Source organism: Protopterus annectens, chromosome 3.part0 (genome assembly GCF_019279795.1).
Source record: "Protopterus annectens isolate FY-2018-M chromosome 3.part0, PAN1.0, whole genome shotgun sequence".
NCBI classification, from domain to species: Eukaryota; Metazoa; Chordata; order Ceratodontiformes; family Protopteridae; genus Protopterus; species Protopterus annectens.
Window position 1 is genome coordinate 1,902,202,287 of NC_056731.1, and position 11,889 is coordinate 1,902,214,175.

The 11,889-nt window shown below is 44.4% G+C and overlaps 1 protein-coding gene across 2 annotated transcripts in view; it reads left to right on the forward strand.

Annotated features, from left to right (window-relative positions):
* RMDN1 (regulator of microtubule dynamics 1) overlaps positions 1 to 11,889 on the forward strand; it is a 450,051-nt gene that overhangs the window by 153,803 nt on the left and 284,359 nt on the right. For both annotated transcript variants that reach the window (XM_044065986.1, XR_006364034.1), the window contains exon 5: positions 4,725 to 4,814. In XM_044065986.1, coding sequence (XP_043921921.1) covers positions 4,725 to 4,814 — 90 coding nt within the window. The remainder of the gene's footprint in view (positions 1 to 4,724; positions 4,815 to 11,889) is intronic.

Consider the following 11,889-nt stretch of genomic DNA (forward strand, 5'->3'; position numbering starts at 1 on the left):
CTCGTTTGGAGACATTATGGAGATCTTCCGCCAAAGAGGAGGTTGGTCAGCCCCCAAACCCTCTGTGGATGAGTCCGTATTCCTGGAGGCCTTCGGAACAGGCCCATCTACTTCCTGGGTCTCCCCTCCAGTGGACCCTTTGGTGGACCTCATCACCACTAGGGCATGGAAGGATCCTGACCACGTAGAGCCTATACCCAAAAGGCCAGACAAAATTCTTTCCCCACCATCAGACAGGCAGGCATGGTCCAAAATAGCCCCAGTAGACGCTTTGGTGGTTGCAGCTGCCACAAAGAAAGAACTGGCACAGGAGAGTTCCTCGGTTCATCCACCAGACAAAGAGTCCAGGTCGCTGGATAGTTTCGGGAAGTGCATGTACTCGTCAGCGACATTTTCTATCCGTGCGCTGAATTACTTGGCACATGTTATCCGACTGCAGCGAGACCTTGTATCAGAACTAATTGAGTCGCCCCTGGAATCTCTGTCACAACAGGACAAGCAGTCTTTCACTGCAATGATGACTACACTGAAATCAGTGACAAATACCTCTATGCATCTCCTCTCTCATGCTACGGAGGGAGCCGCTAGAGCTGCTGATACAGGTGTTGCCATGCGGCGTCACGCCTGGATCAGGCTGTGTCAATTTGCAGACCCCTTTAAGGCATCTTTCATCAACGCCCCTTTCGATGGATCATCCCTCTTTGGGAAGACTGTATGTGACGCACTAACCCAGAGTGAGAAGGACGGAAAGACTTTGTCAGCCATTGGAATCTGCTTCTCTAACCTCCAGAGGTCCTGTTCCAGGAACCAAAAGGGGCAAAAGAAGATGTGGTTCCGGAAATCACAATCCTTTTGTGACACTCAGGAATATTCGTCCCCCAGAGGCAGAGGGGGACAAGACCGACGCCGTCCCAGAGGCAGAGGGGGTCCCAGAAACTTCGGGTCTAGGGAACCTTTTTCCGACAGACCCATGCAGCAACCCTGAGGGGTTGCCCAGGTGCTCTACTCTGGAGGCAGTCGGGGGACGATTTTCCTTACATCCAGTGGCATGGTAGTCCATTACTGAAGACCGCTGGCTGTTAAACATCATATCCAGAGGATATTCTATCCCCTTCATTTCATGTCCCATAACTCCAGCACACCTTCCAGATGTTCCACCCGCTCACAGGGAGGCTGCAGCCTTAGAGGTTTTGAAGCTGCTACAAAAACGAGCCATCGAGCCGGTCCCCCCAGATCAATCCAGATCAGGCATCTACTCCAAGTTCTTTTTAGTGCCAAAGAAGACTGGGGACCTCAGGCCCATTCTGGACCTGTCTATCCTCAACCTGTCGGTAGAGAAACAAAAATTCCGGATAATCACTCTACAGTCCATTCTACCGTTTCTGAGAGAATGCAACTGGGTGTGCTCGGTAGACCTCCAGGATGATTACTATCACATCAAGGTCCACAGGAGCTCCAGGAGGTTTATACGCTTCCGGCTAGGGGCCAGTCACTTTCAATTCAGAGCCCTACCCTTTGGTCTCACCACAGCCCCCAGGGTGTTCACCAAGGTTATGGCGGTCGTAGCGGCTCACCTGAAACTTCAGGGCATTCAAGTATTCCCCTACCTAGATGACTGGCTCTTCGCTGCATCCACCAAACGTCTCCTGTGTCAAGCCCTACACTACTTCCTCGGTCTGGCTCACAAGTTAGGCATCACGATCAATATCAACAAGTCGCACCTGGCTCCAGTTCAGATCATAGACTTCATCGGGGCACGGTTGGATTCGATTCAGTCAAAGGTTTTTCTCACCTCGGAAAGGACAGAAAATCTTAGACTCCATGTATCGGCTATCCTGGATCACTCGGTAGTCACAGCAGCCGATGTTCTCAGGGCCCTGGGTTCGATGGCAGTCGCAATCTCTATCCTCCCTCTTGCACGTCTTCACATGAGAGTCCTTCAGTGGAATCTAGCAGTTCAATGGTCCTGGCTACACCTTCCGATGAATTTACACATCTGAATCAATTGGACATGCAGAACGTCACTCCAGTGGTGGCTTCAATCAGCGGACATTTTCGCTGAGCGCAGCTTTCTAGCCCCTCTGGCTCAAGCCATGGTGACCACGGACGCTTTTCATTCCAGGTGGGGGGGCACTTCCTGGGAAGGACGGTCCAGGGCACGTCCAGAGACCAAGCTACACATCAATGTCCTGGTGATGAGGGCAGTGCTTTTAGCGTTGAGAGCCCTCCAACCTGTCCTACCTCCGGGGACAGTAGCCATTCAGTCAGACAACATGTCTGTAGTCTGATATATAAACAAACAGGGAGGGACCCGATCCTACCCCCTTTGTTGCGAGGCCATGAGGGTTTGGGAGTGGGGCCATATCCACCAGCCGGTTTCTCATAGCAATGCACATCCCGGGACGCTCCAACATTCTAGCGGACAGTCTCAGCAGGGCAATCCTTCTACCTTACGAGTGGTCTCTGAAACAATCAGTGGCGGAGAAGATCTTCCGTGTTTGGGGTCAACCTTGCTGCGATCTCTTCTCATCTCCTTCCAACGCGAAGTGCAGCAACTTCTTTGCTCTGATCCCCCCTCCAGGGGATGTCCCCAGGGATGCTCTAGTCGATTCTTGGCCTCCCGGGCTACTGCATGCTTATCCCCAGTTACCTCTTATTCCCAAGTTCCATCAGAGAGTTTGCCGGCTGCAGTGCAAAGTCATTCCCATAGCTGCCTTCTGGCCACGTCAAGTGTGGTTTCCCTTCCTATGTTCTCACCTGTTAGCTCCTCCATGGACTCTAGATCCATGCCCGGATCTGATTTCTCACCCGTCGGGCTTGCCCCTGCCCAACCTGGACAGTTTCAAGCTGATGGCATGGCTGCTGCAGTTCCCATGATCATCAGGACTCCTGGACTTTCGTCCCCTGTTAAGAATATTCTGGTAGCTTTGCTTAAAGCCTCCACTAGGAAACTCCTACAATAGCAAGTGGAGACGTTTTTGTGTTTGAGCTTCTCAGCGCAATCTGAACCCGTTTACAGCCCCCGTTCCGGTCATACTGGGTTTTCTGGCCGATCTTTTTCGATCAGGCGCAAGTGCTTCTACCATCAAGGTTCAGCTGGCTGCCATCTCTAATTTTTATGTGGGTGAAAATAAGGTTGCTCTGGCTTCTGCCAAATTGTGTAAAGCTTTCCTGAAGGGCACTTTTTTATTGCGACCACCAGTTAAAGAAACGGTGCCCCCCTGGGATCTGACTTTAGTCCTTCAGGCTTTGACCTCTCCCCCCTTTGAGCCAGCCGGTTCAGTTCCGATTAAGTTTTTGTCATGGAAGATAGCCTTCTTGGTCGCCATCACGTCAGCCAAGAGAGTTTCAGAGTTGCAGGCCTTATCCTCCTTGCCCCCCTATTTGGTTTTCCACAAGGATAGGGTTTTGCTGCGTATGAACCTTTCCTTTCTTCCCAAGGTGTCCTCAGCAGCCAATATTAATCAGTCTATAAATTTGCCAGTCTTCTTCCCAAATTTTCAAAATAGAGGTGAACATAAGCTTCATTTATTGGATGTCCATAGACAGCTTCGTTTTTATCTCTATAGGACTAAACCCTTCCGGAAGTCGGATCAATTGTTTGTCTCTTTTTTCAAAACCATTTTTGGGCAAAGCAGTTTCAAAAGTGTCCTTAGCAAGGTGGATCACTCTCTGTATTGCACAGGTTTATAAGGACAAAGGTTTATCTCCTCCTGGTGTATTGAAGGCTCATTCCACTAGAGCAATGGCCACTTCTGCAGCTTTCTGGTCAAGGGTTCCGTTAGACGATATCTGTGTGGCAGCGACTTGGGCCAATTCACACACATTCATCTTTCATTATAAATTGGATCTTATTTCTAGAGGGAGAGCATCCTTTGGCTCTGCGGTGCTCAGAAATATCCTTCCATAAGGGCCTCCCAGGAATACTAGTAGCTGGGGATTTTGTCCCATATGTGCAGAATGAATGAAGTCAACTACTTCAGATAAAGAAGTTATGTTCTTACCATAACGTTCCATCTGGGTAGTAGACTTCATTCTTCTGCATCTTCCCTCCCTCCATTCCCCTCACTCTTCAGGTTTTTCCTGTTTAGGATTGTGGTTATATTGCCACTTAGTGTCAGCAAACACGATCTGGGGCTAGATAGGAGGAAGTGATGTAATATAGGTAAGGGAGGAGCTTGGAACTCGGAACTGATGCTTGAAAAGTTTTGCCGGCTTGGATCCGAATCTGATCCTTATACCCATATGTGCAGAAGAATGAAGTCTACTACTCAGATGGAATGTTATGGTAAGAACATAACTTCTTTTTTTTATTAAATGCTGTATTGTTTGTTATGAACTCATAAATGTGAGTATATCAGTAATAGTGTGGGTGAAGTCATCCTTTTTGTTGTTGCAGATCATTAGCATGCGTCATTAGCATGACTCGTGCTGATGAGATGCTGACAAAGTACATCTGTGTATTGCCTCTGCAGTACTGTACGATAAACATCTGTGTATTGTGTGTACATTTCAGAAATGTGTCATGTCAGTAGAACAAGATATGTTTATGAATTATGCCATTGCCGTAACTGTGGACTTTACAGTATGCACACAGCTATTATGCACACCATTTTTATGAATACAGTGGATTGTCTGTCACTTTATTGCTTGTAAGTGTGCTTTATCTCTGATGATGAAGTTGGTACTGACTCTATTTACCTCTTTTTATAATTTCTTTTTAGTGGTATGCCATTTGTATCAGTGATGTGGGAGATTATGAAGGCACAAAGGCCAAAATTGCGAATGCATATGTTATAAAGGAGCATTTCCAGGTAAATCATGTTTTTATTGGTGTGTGTGTGTGTTTGATGTATGGATCAATTACTGGTTTTCATTCTAACACAATTCCTCTCTTCCAGTGTATAGATATTACTTTTCAAACAGTATAATCGACCATGTGTACTAATAGTATTGAAATACAAGGAACTGTAGGTAATAGGGTGAGTAGGTCTTATAATCATCACTTAGCACAATCAACAATCTTGAAAAATATGATTCCATTTAAGTTCACAAACTGTGACTTGTTTATGATGAAATAAGATGTAAATTACGATGTACACAGTTGTACTATATCTATATAGTAAGTAGCAGTTATATAACCGTTACTGATAAGGCCCCAAAATATCTCTAAGCATATAATCATGGGCGATGTCATCACTGATTGGAAATAATGGGCAGATAGCTGCAGTCATCCTTGAATACAGCTGCATGGTTACAGTCAACTAATAAGCCTTACTAATCAAAAAGATAGGATATTCAGAAGAAGTACACTTTGCTGGCTCCTAGTGTCATCAAATATGGTGCTGTTGCAAGTCACTGCAGACTCTTGATCCTAGTGTCATCAAATGTGGTGCTGTTGTAAGTCACTGCAGACACCATAGTTGATGACTTACCCATGCCTTTTGTATGGAAGTATAGACACACACACACAGACACACACACACACCATTATTCTGACTACCACTACATGATGCAGTATAATGAATTTGGTCAACTTCTTTGATAGAGTAACTCACGTTGTGGACAGTGAACATACTGTCCATACAGCAGATCTTGACCTGGTATGGTAACAAAATAAATGAGCCGAATAAGCTCTACATTCACCCATATGCAGTTGGTATAGCAAATTGGCTGAGGGTTGGAAATTGTATAGTGAGGATGGCAGGTGTGTCCTCAGCAAACATGGAGGTGACCAATGGTGTTCCTCAGGGTTGTGTGCTGGGACCTGTAGTATTCAACGTATACTTGCCAGATAGCTAATTTACAGATGGGGGTCTCTTGCTAACCATATTTGTAGATGACTGCAAAACTGGTACCCTCCTCAAGTTCCCTGCTGATGCGCAGAGGTTTCAGCTGGAATTCACGAGTCAACAATTAGTGGCCGAAAGTGGGTAAAAGTAAATTCTAAAGTGCAGCAGCATTGCATTTGGTAGACAGTAGTATAAGCAGTACTCTACTTCAAAATGAATGTGTGGTGAGAGACCTTGGGACATGATAGATAATTCCATTGTCTTTGACCGTCATGTTGCTAAAGGTGTTTCCTATATATCCTTGGAAATTCTTACCCTTCTATATTCCACATTGATCAGAAGTAGTATCCCTCTATTCTGTGTCCTACAGATTCCTTAGGGACAGTGTGTGCTTAGCCTTTCCAGTCATTAGAGATCCAGATATCCAAGACCTGTTATATCTCTATAAATCAAATAGTCCCACTAAAACTAGAACCAGGGATCTAAACTTGCTTCAGCAAATAACAAAACACAGTGGAGAAAAAGATTTGTTATGCAACACATCTCTTGAACAAACTTTCCCTACAAATTAAGCAATGTGACACATTTTCTTTTTTCAAAAAGAAGTTGCTAAACTGGATGGGAACCCACAAATATACCCTTGGTATGACTGTCCTTTTGCTACTTGAAAAAGGAGGAAGTGTTTAACAGTGGGTACTGACAAGGTATAAATAGCCACTGGGCCCAGTTACCTTGTATGTTCTATGATTCTGTGAAAATTCACAGGGTTCAGAATCTGCCTGACTAGGAATATGAAGAATTTTGTGGCAGCTTCCTCTGATTCTGCACTGAGTAGAGGACATAGGATTTTACACCAATATACTATCATAACAGTAGATGTCCTTCTCTTCACTGTTGCAGTGTTCTTTACAAAAGGGATTCCTCGCCAAGGGTAGCCCAACATTTGGCTAGTATATGAAAGCCTTAGGATTTTGAATTAAAACTCTCTCATCCTGCAAAAGGCAATCACAGGAGTGAGGCATTTGATAAAATACCGTTGGGGCAGTAGAAAGGCCAAAGGGCAAAGCAGAGAACTGAAAATGCAAGGAAGAGACAGAGAAATGCAAAAAATTCCTGAAAGAGGGATAAATTGAGATGTGAAATTAAGCATTCTTGAGGTCAAGGGAGACCAAGAAAGAAGAGGAAACAGGGTTTGAAGGGGCAACATCCGACAAGAAGGGACCTTCAGAAAGGTGTTGAGCTGAAAAAGGTTCAGAATGGGTCTTCAGGTGCCTTCCTTCCTTCCTGGGAACCAGAAACATTCTGGAATAAAACCCTTTCCCTTCCTGGGAAGGGGCACAGATCGAATGGTTTCTTGTGCCAAAAGGTCTTGAAGTAATTCTGGGAAGAAAGGAAGCTGTTCTTGAGCAGGTTGAGGGATGCCCATAAAAGAAGGAAAGGATTTCCATACCATGAATTATCCATTGTGGATGATGGACAGAACCCAAGAGTCTTGAGGAACCTTAACCAATTGGGAAGGGACAGGAAAAGTTGAAGGGATAAGGGAACCTGTCTCAAGGAAAGGGAAAGCAAACTGTCAAATGGAACATGGCTTGTCCTGAGAAGGTGGCTTCTGAGCAGTAGGAGTCTTGAGTAGGCTTAGCAGGAGGAATCCGCCTAGAACCCTTCTTACCTGCAGTAAGAGGGCGAGGCTGTATGCAAGGAAAGTCAGATTTGGATGTTTAATTTCTCTAGAATCTAGATTTTGGAAACAGAAATATTCTTCAGTTCCTACATAGCCTCACCTTTATCTTGAAGGGACTTAAAAAAGCTCAGCAGAAGCAGAACCAAACAGGTTCTTATTATCGAGGAGCATCCAGCAATTTAGCCTTAACATCATCAGGGAAAGGCTCAAAATGAAGCCAAGAGTAATGTCAAAACAGAACCAAAGGCAGCAGCCCTAGATGAAGCATCAGCTGGATCATAAATACATTTAATAGAGTGGTTAGCTACCTTTGAAGTAGAGCCTAGTAAAGAGAGGTCCAAGGCCTTCCCTTCAGAATCAGAGAGGTTAGAGATTGCCTGGGAAACCTGAGAAAGAAGGAATAAAACTGGTCATATGGGTCTGGTAATTAATAGACCCAAAAGCCATTGCTGCAGGTTTTTTTTGCCTTGCTTTTCCATAGCTCTACTGTTCTTGTCTGAAGGAAGTAGTTTAGTACATGACTAAGGTTTAGAGGGTTTGTCAGAGGAGACGGGCACTGCAGAAGTGTCAGCAGAAGGACATTTGCATAAGAACTTACACTTATTCAGCACCTTATAAAAATCTATCAGGTTTCTTAGTGGCTGGAGGTTGAGAATCCAGGGCCACAGAGACGGCCGAGAATGTATCGAGAAAGGCAGCCAAGGCTGGAGGTACAGCACAGGGCTTAGAGGACTCCATCTGGAGGAGTTCATAGTACCTCTTTTGAATGTCAGAAACCTGAGAACAGTCCCATTTAAAATATTCCTTCATATGAGAACTAGGATCCCCAAAGGTGAGTTCTCCTAAGGGAGAATCTGGGCAAATAGAATCTTCCACCTCAGAGCCATAATCTAAGTGAGAAGGGATCTTGGAAGAATATGTCAAAGGTTTTTCCCCAGAATCCAAATCATCTTCAGAGGAGTCCTGCTCTCTGGGCCTCTTGAATGGGGTAGAAAACCAAGGGGGAGCAGGCATAGAACCTCCTTGTGGAGGCTTTAAGGCCATAAATGTATTAAACAACTGTTACGGAAAGTTAAGTCTCATATTTATTCTTCACAAAATGCATATTAAGTTATAGCTTTTCTTTTTTTTTAACAAATGAGTCAGATAAAATTTTATAATATGTTTGTCAAAGGAAAACTGAAAAACAAATGCATGATTATGCGAGATATAGTTTATATTTCAAGTGTCTTACAATTTCATTTACTCAAACTGTAGTGTACTGACAGATAATTGAAGGCAAAGTAAATACTGAAGGGTCTATATTACGAAATTGAAATGCTGTAACATCAAACACCTTGTCGTCGACACGTATTCAGCAAAAATCACTTGCGCGATTCACTGAATACTTAAAGGGCAAACAAATACCCGCAACCCAGTAGAACTAAATCTACCTAAACCAAACCCACCTATGTGGGGGGCTGCACCCCCCCCACATCCCCTTTAACTAAATATACAAGTCCGCGATCGCACTACAGTGGACAAAAGGGCAAAATTGTGTAGTTGGCCAACTACATGTTTGCCCTGTAAGTATTCACTGAATCGTAGAAGTGAATTTCACTGAATACATGTTGTCGATGAGGTGTTCGATGTTACGGTACTTCAACACCATAATATAGACCCATGCTGAAGGAGTTAAGGGATGTTCTCTTTGAAAGTTAGTGAATTATCAGATATCTGTGAAAACCAGATTAATCAACAGTATGCTCTGGCATTCTCTGGCTGGGGGATGAACCTTTGCAAGGATGTCTGTGAGATCATATGTACTGGTGCCAAATGTTAAAAGTTGAAGGCCAGTAAATCTTAAGCATAGGTGGTCTATCTTTTAAAAGACATATTTGTGAAGTGTTCACGTGAAGTTCTAAGCTAGGGTCATAAGGACATAGGATCATAGGAAGCTACTAGGCTAATGGCCCAAGGGCCCTTACAAGCCTAGCCAAATTTACTCTTATTAACATGATCAGCACCTAGTGCTTCTGTCCAAATGGGATACACGTGGAACCTCCGGGGTGAATTTACGGTTACCCATCCAATCATCCAGATTCTGTTTGAAGAGGGCCAGTGAGGTGCTTTGTTTGATGTGAAGTGGAAGTCTATTCGAAAAGTGTGGTAACCTCTGGGAGACAAATCTGTCCCTCCAGCAGGTTCTATTAATGTCACATACCAGGTTTAGTTCCTTAGAGAAAGTAACCTGTGTGCCATTTGACTTGCAGATGTGCAGCATTTCCAATAAAGCAGGGTCAGAGATCACCTTATATGTAAAGCAGAGATCAGCTCTGAGTAGTCTATATGAAACAGAATAAAGTGACAGTGATTTCAACCAATCCACATAGGATAGCTGCTGAAGACCTTGAATTTTCCTTGAGGAACCTTTGTGGTCTCTCCAATTGTTGCAGGTGCTTTGAAAGATACATACCAAAAGGGGCATTGTACTCCATTATTGGCCTAATGAGTGAAGAGTACAGGAAGGTGATAACTTCTCCTTTTCTCGATGCAATACCTTTACTTATGAGATGAGCCATATAGAATGCCCTTTTTACCACTGTGGAGACGTGATGATCAAAGACAAGGTGTGAGTGCCCAGATGTTCTTCGTGTTTCACTGTTGCAGTCATCACACTTGGGTTATCTGCCTGCAGGGTATCCCTCAGTTGGCCCAAATACCAGAGTCCTGGGATTTCTGCGTCGGATGCTGTCGCCCCTTCCATGACGTCAGGGGTATAAAACATGCAGCCGACGCCATTACATCAGTCTTTCTTGTCGAGAAGGAGCCCGAAGCAGAAGCAGTTTGCAAGTGTCGGTTGTCCGCTACTTGAAATTTTCGTTTTTTCAAGTTTCAGACCTGAAGTCTTCTAAAGCCAAGTACCCCATTGGGGATTCTTTTTTTATTGCTCTAACCGATGTCAGAAAAAATTAACAATTGTCTTGCCTGTGGAAAGCAAATACCTCACAGAGATTTTCATTCTTACTGTGTCACCTGTTTAGGCCCAGACCACGACATCCCTAGCTGTCAGTTTTGTGCTTTGTTTAACACCCAAACCATTCGTCGTCGGGCTATTTTTGTAGCTAAATTTTTTCGCTGTCATTCTCCGTATTCAGAAATGGCTTCAGTAAGCCATCCAACCAGTGATCTTCTGAAAAAGCACAAAGATAGAGACAGACCGCATAGGTCAAAAACTGCCGACGACGCTTCCGTTAAGCTTGTCGCCAGTCTGCCGGTACTCAGGTGCCTTTGCAGCCCCTGATGCTCATTTCTACAGATTTGCAGGCCTCTGCTGAGACCGATTCAGAGTCTGGTATGCCGCGAGATGCTTCTTCGACTATGGAACCTGCGAATGTCTCTACTTTGGATGGATCTGGAATCGCTGTGCAGGCACCGGCTTCTGAGGGTGTATTCCGACCTACTGATATTCATATTAAACCGGCAACTTCATTTCCTACTAAAACTACCGAGTTTCTCAGGCCCAGAGTTCGCACTACACCTAGACAACCGACGTCCAAAGTGCATGCTCATCCTCCCATGCTACAAAAACAAATGCTTAGAGTGACTGAAGACCTTATTACTCTAATTAGGGGAAGCCAGCCTTCCCCTGCCAAAAGACAAAGAATTGAATTGCCTTCGTATTCTACAGACCAGGACTCTGATGACTGTGACCCTTAGGTAGATAAGGGTATGTCCTGGTAAACCAATCAGGATTCAGATGCAGAGGAATCCATTCCCTCTGCCTCCTCTCCAGAGGATTTTTCTTTTGGTGAAACCTTGCATACCTTAAGAGAGTATTTCCGCTGGGAATGCAAGGACTATCCTCAGTCCAATAAGAGACTCGGGGAATTTTTAGATTTGCTTCAGCACAGGCCTCTAGCTGTATTCCCTGTCCTGGATATTGTAGACAGTGTCTTCTTGGAGTCCATTCTTACTCCTGACATCTTACCACCAGCTCCTAGAAAACCTGACAGGTACTACAGAGTACCTGATTCTCACAAATTTCTCTTTAAGAATCCTACTGCGGATCCAGAGACAGTTTCCCCAGGGACCTAAAGGCGTTAAGGCTACTGCAGTCAAAATCCCTACCCCTTCAGACAGGGATTCAAGAGCTTTAGACAGATTGGGTAAGAAGGTATATACCTCTGCAACTCTTGCCATCAGGGCTTTGAATTGCAAGTTTCACATGTTACCAGCAACATATCATGGAACTAATTAAAGAAAAAATGGTGTTACTTCCAGATTGTGCAGAAAATAAAACTTTACAAGAGTTAATGCATTCTGCAAACCAAGTTAGTAAACATACTTTGCAATGTGGGTTTGATGCCTTAGAAGCATAGGTTCATAGGTTCAGAGGTAGGTGCTAGGCTATCTGCCTGAGGGCATTTATAG